The 17,117-nt window shown below is 43.8% G+C and overlaps 1 protein-coding gene across 3 annotated transcripts in view; it reads left to right on the plus strand.

Annotated features, from left to right (window-relative positions):
• The window catches only part of SKP1 (S-phase kinase associated protein 1), a 210,605-nt gene that overhangs the window by 129,695 nt on the left and 63,793 nt on the right, over window positions 1–17,117 (plus strand). For all 3 annotated transcript variants that reach the window (XM_040344780.1, XM_040344779.1, XM_040344778.1), the window contains exon 3: window positions 4,157–4,230. In XM_040344780.1, the coding sequence (XP_040200714.1) occupies window positions 4,157–4,230 (74 nt within the window). The remainder of the gene's footprint in view (window positions 1–4,156; window positions 4,231–17,117) is intronic.

Consider the following 17,117-nt stretch of genomic DNA (forward strand, 5'->3'; position numbering starts at 1 on the left):
TTTTCAATCAATGATTCGGGTGAAACAAAGCCAATGTATATATGGGAGGCACATAAGAGCTATCTGAGAGGGGTTCTCATATCTTTGGGGGCACACAGAAAACGCTCCATGGGTGCTAAATTGGACAGTCTGCTGGGAGAGATTCGAATGTTGGAAACAGCGCATAAAAAAGATCAGACGCAGCGGCTCGAGGAGCAGCTGACGGGCTTACGAGAAAAATTGAATCTTATGTTAACAGATAAGGCGAAAGCTAAACTAAACCGTTGTAGAAGATCCTATTATGAATACGGGAATAAACCCAGCAGACTGTTGGCTAATGCACTCAGGGAAACGAGAACCCGGAATCAGATTGAAAAAATTAAGGCCCAAGGAGATGTGATGGTTAGATCTACGCAGCAAATAGCAGAAACATTTAGAGACTATTACTCAAATTTGTATCAATTAGAGAGACAATCAGCAAGGGCAAAAATGCACAATAGAGAAGAAAGGATAAAAGAATATTTAAGGGCCTCAGGGATGCCGAGGATATCGACTGAGGATGCAGAGAAAATAGATAGCCCTATTACAGTAGAAGAGTTTTGCGGGGCCCTTAGATCATTAAAATCGGGTAAGGCCCCAGGCCCTGATGGGTACACACTACGTTATTATAAAATCTTTTCAGAAAAATTAGCGCCTAAATTTGTTGCGGCGTTTAACTCGATACGTGAGGGACAGAAGATGTTGGCAGAAACTTTAATGGCCGAAATAACGGTAATTCCGAAGGAGGGGAAGGACCCTGCTCAATGTGCGAGCTATCGCCCAATATCCTTACTAAACGTGGATCTAAAAATCTTTGCGAGGATATTGGCCGATAGACTATTGACACACATTCCTATGTTGATACATGCAGACCAGGTAGGGTTCACTCCGGGCCGAGAAGGTCGAGAAAATACTCAAAGAGTCCTAAGCACAATACATCTATCTCAGCAACGAAAACTGCCGTTAATATTGGTTTCCGCAGATGCGGAAAAAGCCTTTGATAGGGTGGAATGGGGGTTCTTAAAAGCTGTACTACAACACATAGGACTAGGGAGGGGGTTACAGAACTGGATTACAAGTCTTTATTCTTGTCCGACAGCAAGAGTAAAGATAAATGGGATAAAATCGGACTCTTTCCCTATCCAGAATGGAACTCGACAGGGATGTCCCCTCTCCCCTATTATATTTATCCTCTCCCTGGAACCATTTTTAAGAACAGTTAGAGCGAGCACAGATATAAGGGGTATTCAAGATAAGGGGGACGAGTATAAAGTGGCAGCATATGCCGATGATCTATTGTTCACAATAACTTCCCCAACAACATCGCTACCATGTTTATTTGCAGAAATAAAAAGATATGGGGAAATATCAAATTTCAAAGTGAACTATAATAAGTCGGAGGCTATGGGAGTGGAGGTAGACAGTCGGAAACAGCAGCAACTGATAGCCAATTTCTCTTTAAGATGGACAGACTCCCACGTAGAATATCTGGGGACTAAGATACCTAAAAAATTAAGCAGAATTCTTGAATTAAACTTCGTCCCATTGATAAAACAAATAAAACTCGATCTACAAAAATGGGACAAAGAAACCTTCTCGTGGTTCGGCAGAATCAACATAGTTAAAATGAATGTGATGCCAAGGATACTCTATTTATTTCAAACTTTACCGATAAAAATACCGACCGGTTTTCTGACAGATATGAGAACTAGAATTATGAAATTCATATGGGCAGGCAAACCCGCTAGAGTACGAAGAAATATACTGACTTTATCGAAGGAAAGAGGAGGAGTCGGACTCCCAGACCCAATGGGTTATTACGAGGCCTCGCATTTAGTACGTGTAGTAGACTGGTGCACACAGCAGGCAGACAAACCATGGGTAAACATGGAACGCGAGACGAGTAATATCCCGTTAGAAGGACTGGCGTGGCTATCAGAAAGTAAAATACCTCAGTCTGCAAAAAAACACCCAACAATAAACGCGACACTTAGTGTTGTCAGAAAGATGTGTAAAAAAATGGAGCTGCTGAAACAGATCGGCCCTATGACACCTATTCTGGGTAACCCGAGCTTTGAGCCAGGTCTGAAAGACCGGCGATTTATCAATTTGAGACGGAAAGGCATCAGCAGACTGACACACTTTATGATAGACAACCATGTGATGCAAAATGAGGAGATGGAGCAGGTCTATGGTGAGGACATAGATTTATGGAGACGCAATCAGCTGAGAACGTATATAGGAGCTCTAAAAATACGAATGGAAGATATAGGTGTACCATCGAAATTTGAGGAAATATGCTTAAAAAGGGAACCAATGAGACATATGCTATCGTATATGTATAATTTAATTAACGAAGCAAATGCACCTCAAGAACTAGTCTTCATAAAGGCGTGGGAGAGGGACCTGGACATAAAGTGGTCAGAAACACAGAAAAATAAGATCTTTTCATTTACACACAAAGCGTCAATGGCATCCAGATATCAGGAGGGAGGATATAAAGTGCTGACTAGGTGGTACAGAACACCAATGATATTAAATCGGATCTTCCCAAGTACATCAAAAATCTGTTGGAGATGTCAGAAAGAGGAGGGCACCATGATACACATGTTTTGGAGCTGTCAAAAACTAAAAGAATTTTGGAATATGGTCTCGGATATCACCCGAGAAATCACCGGGGTGAATCTGGGCGACAGACCGGCAGCATATTTATTATTTGATATACCAATGTCTCTGGAAAAATATAAGCAATCTTTGCTAAGACACCTGTTAACAGCTGCGAAGGCCTGTATACCAATACTATGGAAGAGTACAGCTTTACCAACAAGGTCACAATGGCTTAGCAGAATAAATGAGATTCAGTTGATGGAGAATCTAACGATGGGAATCCGAGAACGAGAGGAGGAATATCGGAGGACTTGGACTCCATATTCGGAGTATAGAGATCGGAACCCCTAGGGAGGGGGGAGGGGAGAGAGAGAGAGAGAAACTAGCCTTTTTTTTTTTTTTTTTTTTTTTTTTTTCGTTATCCCCTATTTTTTTTTTTTTTCTCTTCTGTTTTTGCTTGAGGGGGGGTGGGGGTGAGGAAAGATGGAAAGTATTCTGATTAAATCTATAGAAGATGGTAACTCAAGGAAGTATTGACCTACAAAGAATAGTAATGTAATCAATGAGAGATTGGGCTGACATGGTGTAGGTTGTAGAAATCGTAAATAGTTAATATGAGTTGATTAACGGATGTTACAGATGGAAAATATGACAAAATAGCTGTATTATGTTTTGCTTCTTTCTTGTTTTATGTGAAAAAAGATAAGAAAAAATAAATAAAGAATTAAAAAAAAAAAAAACACTGATTATCAGTGTCCTGGTTATCAGTGCAGTCCCAACAGTGCATCCTCATTGGTGGCCCCTCATTCGTGCCCAACAAGGAGAAAAATTTCTGGTTTGAAAAATGTTATAACCAATTATAAACTTTATTTATTTTTTCAAACTTTTTGGTCTTTTTTTCTTCTTGGTCTACCCAAAAATTTAAAACCCAGTAGAGATTAAATGCCACCAAAAGAAAGCTATATTTGTGACAAAAAAATAAATGTCGTATGGGTACAGCGTGGCATGTGACCGTGCTGAAAATTTGGGCTGGGCAGGAAGGGGGTAAAAGTGCCCACAGTAGGCAAGTGGTTGAAGTAAATCTTCCTGTATAATTTGTACCTATAGGTAAGCCTAGAATAATGCTTAACTTCTTAGGTCATGTAAATATCTCCTTAATGTGCACAGTAATGTATACTACACCAATGTTGTCGGCGCATGCGCTCTGAAGGAACAGCCGCCAACGCCATTTTTAAAGAGGTGTGTGCTGTGACCAACGTGGCTCCGGCCAGTCGCACAGCCGTAGTCTGCGGCACCCGAAGGAAGACTGGCAAAGATTAATGCGGGGACAACGCGGGCTTTGTTTGCAGGTAAATGTCACATACTGTGCTAGTATGCAACGCATACTAGCACATTTTGCCTTTACATTGCAGGGAAGAAAAAAAATTCACTTCACTTCCCCTTTTTAAGGATATAAGTTTTTGTACTGTAGCTTGCTGAATTGAATGTCTGCATTTTACCTAATCAATTTTTTATTTATTTTTTAATTCAGACTTGGGGATGGACGATGAAGGAGATGATGATCCTGTTCCACTTCCAAATGTTAATGCTGCCATTCTAAAAAAGGTATTTAAAAGGCTAAAATGCATTTATTTTTTGTTTACCTGCCCAAAAATGTTTTTTTTTTTTTTTTCTAAGGAGTGTGCGAAGCATTGCTGTCTTCCTGTAGCTCGTGAGGACAGGAAGATTAACCCTTTCACGCCGAGCGTACGCATATATGCGTCCTCGGCTTTTGGGGGTTATACCGGGATGATGCCCGCAACTGCAGGCATAATTTCGGTACCGTTGTTTAGAGCCGGCGATTGGCTATTCAGGCATAACAACCGATGCGGCTAAAAGCTGCTCGGTTGTTATGCCGGAGGGGACCCGATCCTCAATCCGGCACCTCCAGTGTCCAGGTGCAGACTGAAATGAAGCCGTAAATGTAAACACGGAAGCGACGTCATGACGTCACTTCCGGGGTTTCTCGGCTGCCAATGGTGCCGGATTTAAAAAAATACACCGTATTCAGAATCGCCAGTGTCCAGGTGCAGACTGAAACAAAGCCGTAAATGTAAACACGGAAACGACGTCATGATGTCACTTCCGGGTTTCTCGGCTGCCAATGGCGCCAGATTTAAAAAAATACACAGTATTCAGAATCGCCGTTTTCGGTGATCTGAATACTTTGAAGTGCAAAGGAGGGATCGGGGGGTATTTTAGACCCCCGATCCCTCCATAAAGAGTTCCTGTCACCACCTATTACTGTCACAAGGGATGTTTACATTCCTTGTGACAGCAATAAAAGGGATCAAAATGTAAAAAAAAACACAATTTTAATATTATAAAAATAAATAATATATAATTTTTTTAAAAGCACTTTCCTCCCCGCGAGCTCGCGCAACAAAGAAAACGCATACGGAAGTCGCGCCAGCATATGAAAAATGGAAATATGAAATATGGTGTTCAAATCACACATGTGAGGTATCGCCGCGATCGTCAGAGCGAGAGCAATAATTCTAGCACTAGACCTACTCTGTAACTCTAACCTGGTAACCGTAAAAAAAAGTTTAAAGCGTCACCTATGGAGATTTTTAGGTACCGTAGTTTGTCGCCATTCCATGAGTGCGCGCAATTATAAAGCGTGACATGTTTGGTATCTTTACTCGGCGTAACATTATCTTTCACATTACACAAAAAAATTAGGCTAACTTTACTTTTTCATTTTTTTTAACCACTTCCAGACCCTGCACTGTATATATACGTCCTAATTTTAAAGATGGATATCTCGGTAACGGCAGCAGCTGCTGCCACAACCGAGGTATCCATCTTTAGTGCTAAGGGTCCTGTACACGATAACGGCGGTCTTCGCGGCCGATTCGCCGCAAGATCGCCGTTATCGGTGGCGGGAGAGGGGCTCCCGCCGCTCTCCCGCGCCCTCCGCCGCTTACCGTTGCCGTCGGTAGCGGCGGAGGTGATCGGGTCTGTTCGGCAGCTGACTAGGGATGCGAGTGAGGGAAAAATGTCCTTCACCTGTCCCCATAGCTCTGCTGGGCGAAAGTGACGTCAAAACGTCAGTCCCGCCCAGCGTCTTAAAGAAATTTTTTTTTTTTTTTTTGTCATTTGAAAAAATGACAGTTTTCAATTTTTTTTTTCTTGCATTTTAGTCTAAATATGAGATCTGAGGTCTTTTTTGACCCCAGATCTCATATTTAAGAGGACCTGTCATGCTTTTTTCTATTACAAGGGATGTTTACATTCCTTATAATAGGAAGGAATGAAAGTGATCAAATTTTTTTTTTTTTCAGTGTAAAAAGTAATAAAATAAAAATAAATAAGATAACAAACAAAAACATTTTTTTTTAAAGCGCCCCGTCCCGACGAGCTCGCGCGCAGAAGCGAACGCATACGCGAGTAGCGCCTGCATATAAAAATCACACAAGTGAGGTATCGCCGCGATCGTTAGAGCGAGAGCAATAATTCTAGCCCTAGACCTCCTCTGTAACTCAAAATGCAACCTATAGAATTTTTTAAACGTCGCCTATCGAGATTTTTAAGGGTAAAAGTTTGACGCCATGCCACGAGCGGGCGCAATTTTTAAGCGTGACATGTTGGGTATCATTTTACTTGACGTAACATTATCTTTCACAATATATAAAAAAATTGGGCCACATTTAATGTGGTCTTATTTTTTAATTAAAAAAAGTGAATTTTTTCCAAAAAAAAGTGCACTTGTAAGACCGCTGCGCAAATACGGTGTGACAAAAAGTATTGCAATGACCACTATTTTTTTTCTCTAGGGTGTTAGAAAAAAATATATATAATGTTTGGGGGTTTTAAGTAATTTTCTAGCAGAAAAAAATGTTTTAGTCTTGCAAACACCAAATTTTTCCCAAAAAGTTGCGTTTAAAACACTGCCGCACAAATACGGTCCGACATAAAATATTGCAACAATCGCCATTTTATTCTCTAGATTCTCTGCTAAAAAAATATATATGTTTGGGGGGTTCTACGTTATTTTCTAGCAAAAAATATGGATTTTAACTTGTAAACACCAAATGTCAGAAAAAGGCTCATGGCCCGTACACACGATCCGAATATCGTACGACGGATCGTACGACTTTTTTCGCTTAATAGTCGCAAGTAAAATGAAATAGGTTATTAAAGTCACAAATTCTCGTACGACCGAAAAAAATAATCGGAAGTGATGTCATGTGTTGTAATGTATTTGTATTGTATTGTCGGACGACAACTGTACTGACTAAACGAAAATCGTACGATCTTGCATCGTACGAGGAAAATTTTCGTACATGTCCGATCGAAAAATATCGGATGAACGGTCGTGATCGGCTCTCGAAAGTAGTGTACACACGATCCGAAAATCGTACGATTCTTCATCGGACGATCGTTTTCGTCCGATATTCGGATCGTGTGTACGGGCCATTAGGCATGAAAGGGTTAATGGTTAATGCTAAAATGTTGCTAAACCCACAACAGTAAAATCGGTGTGTGTATATGCAGTAAAGCTTGCTGCTTATGCTCCCTGTGAAACCTAAGGGGTTTATCCTCTGCATTGTGTAAAAAGACTGTTCGATCCTGTCTCCTCTGATCATCTCCTCCTTCCACTGTCGAAGTGCTGCACATGCTCAGTTTTGTGTGTACTGCTAGGGTTTTTTTTTTGTGTTTTTTTTTTTTTTTTTTTTTTCCCCTTGGCTCTGTGCTGTTCACTTGCACGCTCCCAATCGGCAGTGTTCAAACAGAGGGTGAGGGGGTCCTGTATTCTCATTGGTCAATCGTGGGAAAATGAAAACTCTTCCTACAAGCTTTAACCAGACGCTCATAGAAGTCACAAGGCTGCTCTAACTGCTGATGAAAAAAGGTATTTGGCAGTTTAGAGTTATTAAAATTGCATTTACATGCATTTTTGCAAGCAATTGCTGTTACTTTAATCATAAAATAACAATTAACACTTTAATTGAGAACTATGAATTGTCATCCGTAATAGCTGGCAGTACTCTTAAGCATTTCTGAAAAGGAAACTGACTGTGGGTGGGGCCCTGCACAGCTGCACTATTTTCACATTGTGGGTTCGATGAGCAGATCCCCCACCTGCTGGTACAGGGTGGGGAGGGAGAGGCAACAGAGGCTGGAACATGTTCCACCCAAAAAACGGGTGGACCATGTAACGTGTTCCAAAGCTGAACTTTTTTTTTTATATTTATTTTTTAAATGTAGACCCGCTTGGCTAGTAGCACTTCCTGGTGGAGGGAGGGCCACATTTTTACTGTTGTAACCTTTCTGCAATCTAAGGTTAGACCTTTCTTCCAACCTTAAATCATGGCCTCTTCATGGACCTTGGAGTAAAACGCTTTTAGTTACTGCAGTCTCCTTAAAAAAAAAAAAAAAAAAAAACTGAACCTATCCCCTCTCAAGCAGAGTTAACAATTGTAATTTTTGTATTTAATCCTAACGAGGGTATAGTCAACATGATACCTGGAAAAGGCAGCCGTAATGGGATACCAATAAAACTTTTTATTGTAATGTAGACCGATGCAGTCAAAGGAATGAGCAGAAGGTTAACATATTTCACACAGTCAAACTGTGTGGTCGGTGTTGAAATGGGTGAAAAACACCTAATCACAGCTAAATCCAATCAACACACTTGGCCACCACCTGACAAGCATGAAAAAAACATCCATTGATTAAAAAAACATACGAAGAGAAAAATGAAGAGAAAAAGAAAAATGTATGCAACAAAATGTGACAAGCAACAGACATCAATGCATTAAAAGCCAATAATCAATACAGGAAATGAGGGGAAACGGCCTAAAAGGCTCTCATTCTGTGCAAAAAAACTGAGGGATGATAAATGACAAACCATGTACTGTACACCAATACTGTGTTTCACCATAATATAGTGTAAAGATAAATGAAAGGAGATGTACAGGAGGGACATAAGACCTGTGTCACACATTAAAATGGGCGACATCCACTCAGTTGGGTTCTGAGGGGATATGGTATAACTCCCTCTTTTGAGAAAACGTGCATTTAATTTCAAATGTCAGGTTTCTGTGATGTAAACAAATGAGACAAAAATAAATAATTTCCGAACTTTTTCCACCTTTTAACTCTTTCGCTGGCAGGCCCTGTGCTCCATTTTGTACACATTTTTTGGCAATTTTTCCTTTTGCTTTATTTTTCACTTATAGCTTTCAGAATTAGTGAAAGAAAAACAAAAGAACATGATCAGAAGAATAAAAGGTGCGTGTGTGTTTTTTTTTTTTTTTTTTTTTATAGACCCCGCGGTGTTTGTGAAAATGTTGATCAAACCAATATATTTGTAAAAAATAAACAAACCAATATTGGCAGATAAAAACGCAGCCAATTTTACAAAATCCCTACTAAATATAAAGGCTTAACCTGTATTGAGTTAATAAATTACAAATATTTTAAATTGCGCCTTTTTGCAAAATGGTGAAAATTGGCAGATAACGGTTAATTTTACAAAAATCCTGCTAAATCCATACCAAATATAAAAGCTTAACCAGTTAGCAACCGCCCTATAGACGAAATACGTCTACAAGGCGGTTGCTTAACTCTAGGAGGGCGTCAATGTACTTCCTCCTAGAATCGCGCTCCCGCGCGCCCTGTGGGGCGCGCACACGGGAGTCTCCGTGACCGCCGGGTCCTCCGGACCCGGCTGATCACGGATCACGGTAAATCGCCGCTGATAGCGGCGGTTTACCACGTGATCGCTCCGTCCAATAACGGAGCGATCACTAGTAAACAAACCGGCGTCATGTGATGACGCCGGTTCCTCCCTCTCCTCTCTGTACCGAACGGTACAGTGTGAGAGAGGAGAGGGGAGAGAGCGGAAGCAGCAGCAGCTGCTGCTGCTGCTGCGGGCTGGATCTGTGACACATGCAGTCACAGATCCAGCCATCGATCCCTCCCTGTGCAATACTCTGCAGTACCAGCCACACTCTGCAATGCCCCCACACTCTGCAATGCCCCCACACTCTGCAATGCCCCCACACTCTGCAATGCCCCCACACTCTGCAATGCCCCCACACTCTGCAATGCCCCCACACTCTGCAATGCCCCCACACTCTGCAATGCCCCCACACTCTGCAATGCCCCCACACTCTGCAATGCCCCCACAATACTCTGCAATACCCCAAAATACTCTGCAATACCCCAAAATACTCTGCAATGCCCCCACACTGTGCAATACCCCAAAATACTCTGCAATACCCCAAAATACTCTGCAATGCCCCGCAATACTCTGCAATGCCCCGCAATACTCTGCAATGCCCCGCAATACTCTGCAATGCAATACTCTGCAATGCCCCGCAATACTCTGCAATGCCCCGCAATACTCTGCAATGCCCCGCAATACTCTGCAATGCCCCGCAATACCCCACAATACTCCGCAATACCCCACAATACTCCGCAATACCCTGCAACGTCGTCTATGGGGATTTTTAAGTAGCGAAGTTTGGCGCCATTCCACGAGCGTGTGCAATTTTGAAGGGTGACATGTTGGGTATCTATTTACTCGGCGTAACTTCATCTTTCACATTTATGCAAAAGAATGAAGAAAAAATACTAAATTTGCCAAATTTTATAACAGAAACAAAGAAAAATTATTTTTTTTTACAGAATTTTCAGTCTTTTTTCTTTTATAGCGCAAAAAATAAAAAACCCAACAGTGATTAAATACCACCAAAAGAAAGCTCTATTTGTGTGAAAAAAAGGACGAAAATTTCATTCGGGTACAGTGTTGTATGACTGAGTAATTGTCATTCAAATTGTGAGAGCACCGAAAGCTGAAAATTGGTCTGGTTATTAAGGGGGTTTACGTGCCTAGTGGTCAAGTGGTTAATCTGTATGGAGTCAATAAATAAAGTTAACCACTTAAGGACCGGACCAATATGCTGCTAAATGACCTAAGGGGTTTTTACAATTCGGCACTGCGTCGCTTTAACAGACAATTGCGCGGTCGTGCGACGTGGCTCCCAAACAAAATTTGCGTCCTTTTCTTCCCACAAATAGCTTTCTTTTGATGGTATTTGATCGCCTCTGCGTTTTTTTTTTTTTGCGCTATATACAAAAATAGAGCGACATTTTTGAAAAAAAATAAATTTTTTACTTTGTTATAAGAAAAATCAAACTAAATTTTAGTCAAACATTTAGTCCAAAATGTATTCAGCCACATGTCTTTAGTAAAAAAAAAAATCGCAATAAAAAAAAAATAGCTACCTAGCGGGAACAGCGGCACTAATACAGCGATCAAAAAAATGATCGCTTAGTGACACTGGCAATAGGGAGTGAAAGGGTTAACTAGAGCGGTGATCAAGGGGTTAAAACTTTATTGGGGGGGGTATGGGGGCTACCCTGAACCTAACACTAACTGCCTGTCAAACTGACACTAAATGCAGTGATCAGTACATATATGATCACTGCATTCAGTGACACTGTGACAGGGGGGTGGGGGGTGATCGCAAGGGGTTAATGTGCCTGTGTGTCCTGGTGTCAGTGTAGTGTTGTGCAGACTCACTGTGTGATGTGATCACATCCCTCTTCCTGCGTTTACACAGGCAGAGGAAGTGACACACGGGGGAGCGCGCGGATTGGCTGAGAGCGATCCGGAGGGGGCGGACAAAAACAAACAGCCGCCCCCTCATCCCGGATCGCTCGGACAGCCACGTGACAGCCACGTGACCCGCCGCATGTACCCCCCGACCCACGTCTAGGCAGGGACGTACAGGTACGCCAATGTGCCTGTCCGTGACATCCTGCCGACGTACATGCGGCGGTCCGGAAGTGGTTAAAATTGTTACATTGCACCTTTTTTGCAAAGTGGTGAAAATCGAACGTACCCAAAAATTTCTCTAAAAATCTGAAGGTTTTCATTTTTAGCTTTCAGAATTTAAAAAAAACCCTCAAACTAGACATTTTCTAAAAGCACATGACCTGTAGAATAAGAAGTGCTACTGATTTTTTTTGGGCCCCACAATAATTGCGCAGATGTTCATCATATTTCACAAAAAATACACTAAAATCCATTAATGCACATAAACGCAACGTAACTTAAAAAATTACATGCCCATGGATGGCCACACAGGTGTTTCGTGCATCCCCATACAGGCAGTCCCATTTATGTCAATTGGGATGCCACTGCTGTACAGGCATAACTGCTATTGCCATTCTGACATCCTTCTGGGTTTGGATACATGACCTTGAACGCAGACAGTGTGAGCTCAGGGACATGCATACGGACCTACATGGATGTAAAATTGGGAGCAACGGCTCTGTTCGTGCAGTTGCTACATCCCAAATGACATCAATGAGAAGGCCTGCACAGAGATTCACAGAACACCTGTATGTCCCTGGAAAGGTACACTTTGTATGCCCTGTGTGAACAAGGCCTTTAGTCCCTGTCGCACAAGCGCACCAATCGGGGTCTGCCTGTCCGTTTTTCAGGCGTGCCCAATCGGACCACCCATTGTTCTCTATGGAGAGACTGATGTAAATGGACATCCGCCTCCATTTGATCTAGTCCGCTAAAAACAGACGGATTGGAATTCCATATTCTATCCATCTAGCAGATCGGATGGCAGCCGATGGAAATGGACAGACGGTACGTTTCCATCCGACTGCCCCATAGAGAACAGTTGGCTGTGTCTCTGCCCGCTCTGCATCAGCGAAGCAGACACAGACCTGTCATCTGCCTGCTCAGCGGGGGGATCAGCTGAGCAGGCAGATCTGCTTGACAGTCCACTCCAGTCCACTCCATGTGAAAGGGGTCTTGCCAGGAGCGGCCAGTCCATTGGGGCGCTGCCCCCCTGCAGGGGGACAGATTTGTATGTATGAGGTGTGTGTGGTGTTTTCCAAGCCACATGATTAGAGCCTGAGGCTCCAATTGGCTTAAAGTTGTGGTTGGGGGCGCCGAGCATTGCACCCCAAACTCACCCACTTGTAATGATGGCGAATTAAAATTCGCTATAGTCTTCTGGCTTCTCCTCCTCCTGGCCAATCGGGACAGATCGGGTTGGCCAGGAGGAGAAGCTGAGGTATCCGTGGAGGGATGAGTGCAGGCAGACTGGGGGGGGGGGGGGGGGGGTCAAAGAAAGGGACTGAAAATGGTCCCTTTTTTTTCTCTGCAGCACTTTATTTGAATAAATGGGAATCTGTATAGTCTGCTGAACAATTTTGATATAAGCTTATGGTCATTGAAGTGACCATGAGCTTATAGGAGAGGGAGAAAAGAGGGCCTGTACGCCATTCTGACTTGGCCACCTGTGGGCACTTCTGTAGGTTCGTACGGCTTTGGCCGTAAAGGGGTTACTGTGACCTGTAAACTTTACAACTCAATTGAAAAGTAAACTTAAATCTTTTTGGGAAATAAAATATTGTGGTTGCAGATCTGTGCACATGCTTTTATAGCTGGGGATATAGCCATGTTCAGAATTAAGCAATCACATTCAAACGCATGTTAACTAGGAGTCAGTACATTCCTGCCATCATTTTATATTGCTTTTGACTAACCCCAGATAAAGTTCAGTTGTTCTAGTAGGTCTTTCCTGACATTTTCTTAGTCTCATCCTACAGCAAAAGCAATGGTCCACATAGGGCTTGCCCCAAAGCATCAGAGGGATCTCATTGTTTAAGGGTATCAGTCAGGAGAAGGGTACAAAATTTCCAAGACATTTTATAATCCATGGAATACAGTAAAGACAGTCATCAAGTGGAGAAAATATGGCACATCAGTGACATTACCAAGAACTGGACGTCCCTCCAAAATTAAGAAAACTGGTCAGAGACTACAAAGAGGCCTATAGCAACATTAAGGCTGGCTTCACACCACAGCACGGAGCGGCTCACAACAGGGGTCCGATGCGTCTCCATTCACCCTTTCACCATTTCAGCCCACATTTTTGGCTGAAATGGACCTGAAGACTCACAGGACTGTGCAGTTCTCATCAGAGCCGCTCCATAGAAAGCTGGTCACAATCTCCTCACATGCGAATTGGATGCGGTGAAACTTTGTTTTAATCAAAAAGCTTTTATTGAGCAAAAAAGAGGAAGGAGAAAATACATACAATATAATGTCACAACAAGCATGGAGTGGCAACTCTCTTACATATGCAGCATTGTCTCCTGTCTGTGCTTACATAGTCGTGAAACTGCCATATCGGTACCATACACATTTAATCACTTCAAGGAGTTACCTTGTTGCGCCGTGTCGGCCATCCCAGTCCCTCTGCACTCATTAGCTTCGGAGACTACCCTGGGGTCCACGGACAAAACCCTTGACCAACCCCTATCATATATAGGATGCAGGTGTTTCAAGCCATTTACCCCAAATCTTGTCATACTTTGATGGACAACCTCTATGGGAATACACTAATTTCTTGTTCGGTAAAACGTTGTTCACCTCTGCTACCCAGTGAGAAAATTCTGGAGGGTCAGGTCTCATCCAGACCCTGGCTTTGACTTTCCTAGCCGCAAAAATGTTTCATGCAGAAAAATATTAAATTTGTTGAGTTCCGCGTCTGGAAAAATGCCCAGAAGACACGGCTTTGGCTGAAGGGTGATGGGGGATCCCATTGTATCATGTAGGAACTTCACCACCTGCTCCCAAAATGCCTGGATCTTGGGACATTGCCACAATAAGTGAAAAAAAGTACCTATAGCTTGGCCGCACATTTGACAGGTAGCAGGACAGATCCTCCTGTACCTAGAAACTTTGAGTGGTGTGAGGTAGGCCTTATGAATAATAAAGGTTTGTGAGGCGGTCCGAAAGTTTAGGGAGTACTAGTTTGCAAGAGTTTAGGGCATCGCTCCACTCATCGTCCTCTAGCGGGCCCACCTCCCCCTCCGATCTTGATTTCAGGGCATAGGCCGACGTGGTCGCCCCCGGGAGAGTCAGCATGGTGTGAAATTGGGAGATCAGCTTTTTGGGGTCAGGGTATTAAATTGCTGTCATTAGGGAATTGTTGGCTAAAGAGATCATCTAAAGGGAATTGGGTGCGAAAGGCGTGGCGTAACTGGACATATCTAAAATACATATGGTCCAGCAGGCTAAATTTAGTTTTAAGGCTATCAAAGGGCTTCAGTTTACCATCCCGAGTGACATGAGTCAGGTAGTATACTCCCCTAGAGCTCCACACCTCACTGTCTTCGATTAGGTTAAACTCGGGCAGTTCCGTGTTATGCCAAAGAGGGGTGTAGCCGTGTGGGGACGTGATGCGGAGCCTGGCCGAAGCCACGCTCCACACCCGTCTGTAGTGGTACAGCAGTGTTTGACGGTCCGTCCGCGCCCTCCCGTCCTGCCCGCTATCGCCACCAGTGGATCCTCTGTCGACTGTGTCCGAGCAGGGCAGAGGAAGCGGAGAAACCTGTCCCTGTCCACCTTGTCTATGTGGAATATCTGTCACAACTAAGCTGCTAGATAATAGGCATTGAGGTCAGGGAGCGCCAGTCCGGCGAGGTCAGTAGGGTTCTTTAGCCTGTGCCAAGGGAGTTTGTGTCTAGCGGAGCCCCAGATGAACGGTTTAAGAAAAACTTCCAGTGTCTTGAAATGCCGAAGCACAAGATACACCGGAGAGTGCCCAACCATGTAAAGAATTTTGGGTAATAAACCCATTTTCACAAGATTTACTCGTCCCATAACCCCCAATGGGAGGCGAGCCCAGGCCTGGGTCTTTAGCTTCAGCATCTCATACAGTGGTGTAATATTAAGTGAGACAGTCTGCCGGGTCTCGAGTGGTCCGAATACCTAAGTATTTGATGTCAGCGACCCTCTGAAGTGGGAGAAGGGCCCTGTCTCTAGGGGGCGGATAGCTGTCCAGGGGGAGTATCTGAGACTTATCCCAGTTGATCCGGAGACCTGAGAATACGCCAAAGCGCTCGATCAGGTCCAGTGCTAGTAAAAGAGAATTATTGGAGTCATCCAGATACCATCTGCGTAAGTGCTGATGTTCTCCTCCACCCCCCCTTTCCGCAGTCCTTCTATACCAGGGTGCAATCGTATGGCAATTGCGAGGGGCTCCGCCGCCAAGGCGTAAAGCAGCGGCGACAGGGGGCAACCCTGCCTCGTGCCTGTGTGTAAGGGGAATTGCTCCGTTGGCCAGAAACCTGGCCACCGGGGCCTGGTAGAGGAGTTGCACCCATTTGATAAATCTGGGACCGAGGCCAAACCTGTCGAGACAGATCCAAAGGTATATCCATTCTACTGAATCGAAAAGCCTTGACAGTGTCCAAGGCTACGATTATCCTGGAACCCGGGTTGTCCTGTATCGTCTGAAGGTTAATAAAGAGTCTCCTAAGATTGAAAGAGGTATTCCGACCCGGCATGAAGCCCGCCTGGTCGCTGTGAATCAGGGATAAGACTACTGCGTTGAGGCGTTGGGCAAGCACCTTGGCTAGTATCTTGACGTCCACCTGGAGCAAAGAAATAGGGCGATATGATTCCGATAAATGAGGGTCTTTTCCGGGTTTGGGAATCAATACTATAGTGGCTTCCCTCATAGAGGGCGGGAGTTCAGAGCTTTCAAAGATGGAGCTGTACAGTGTGAGGAGCCTAGGGACCAATATATCTGAATAGTTGGAGTAAATTTCCGATGGCAAGCCATCAGAGCCGGGAGCTTTGGATTTGGGGAGTCCAGCCAGTGCCTTGGAGATCTCCGCCGACAGTGGCTCCTCCAATGCCCGGGTTTGTTCCTCGGAGAGCCGAGGGATTGTTAGGCCGGTGAAGAATGCCTCTATCAGGGAGTCATCGTCCGGTGCCACTGAGGCATACAGGGTGGTGAAAAAGTCTCGGAAAATTGACGTGACCTACACAGGTTCCGTCAAAGTCACCCCCGGAGGAGCGTAGCGAGATCACTAATGGGGGTCTCTCCTCGCAATGTATCAAATAAGCGAACAGTTTCCCGGCCCTTTCGCCATGTTCGAACGACCTTTGCCTATGGAAAAAAAAGTTTTCGCTTCGATTTTTTCATAGTGGAGTTGATCCGCTTCCCTGGAGCACAATTTAAGTCTATCAGCTGCATCAGCGGTGGGGTTCTCCGCAAATTCCCGTTCTGTCGCAAGAACAAGTTCCGTGGCCCTGTCTAGAGCCTCAGCAGAGGTCTTTTTGAGGTCATTTATGTGAGTCGAGAGTGTCATGCGGGCATTCATTTTGAATGTTTCCCAGACTATGTGTGGCGATGCAGAGTCGGAGTTACTATCAAAGTATTGTTCCCAGTCTGTAATAATCTGACAGATTTTTGAGTGTTTTTGTGAAGAAGAGTGGGCAAATATTGGCAAGTCAAGATGTTACATAGTCAAGTTGAAAAAAGTCCATCTAGTATAACCATATAAATATCATACAATCCCATATACCAGGGATATGCAATTAGCGGACCTCCAGCTGTTGCCAAACTACAAGTCCCATCATGCCTCTGCCTCTGGGTTTCATGCTTGATGCT

Source organism: Rana temporaria, chromosome 3 (genome assembly GCF_905171775.1).
Source record: "Rana temporaria chromosome 3, aRanTem1.1, whole genome shotgun sequence".
Classification (NCBI taxonomy): Eukaryota; Metazoa; Chordata; class Amphibia; order Anura; family Ranidae; genus Rana; species Rana temporaria.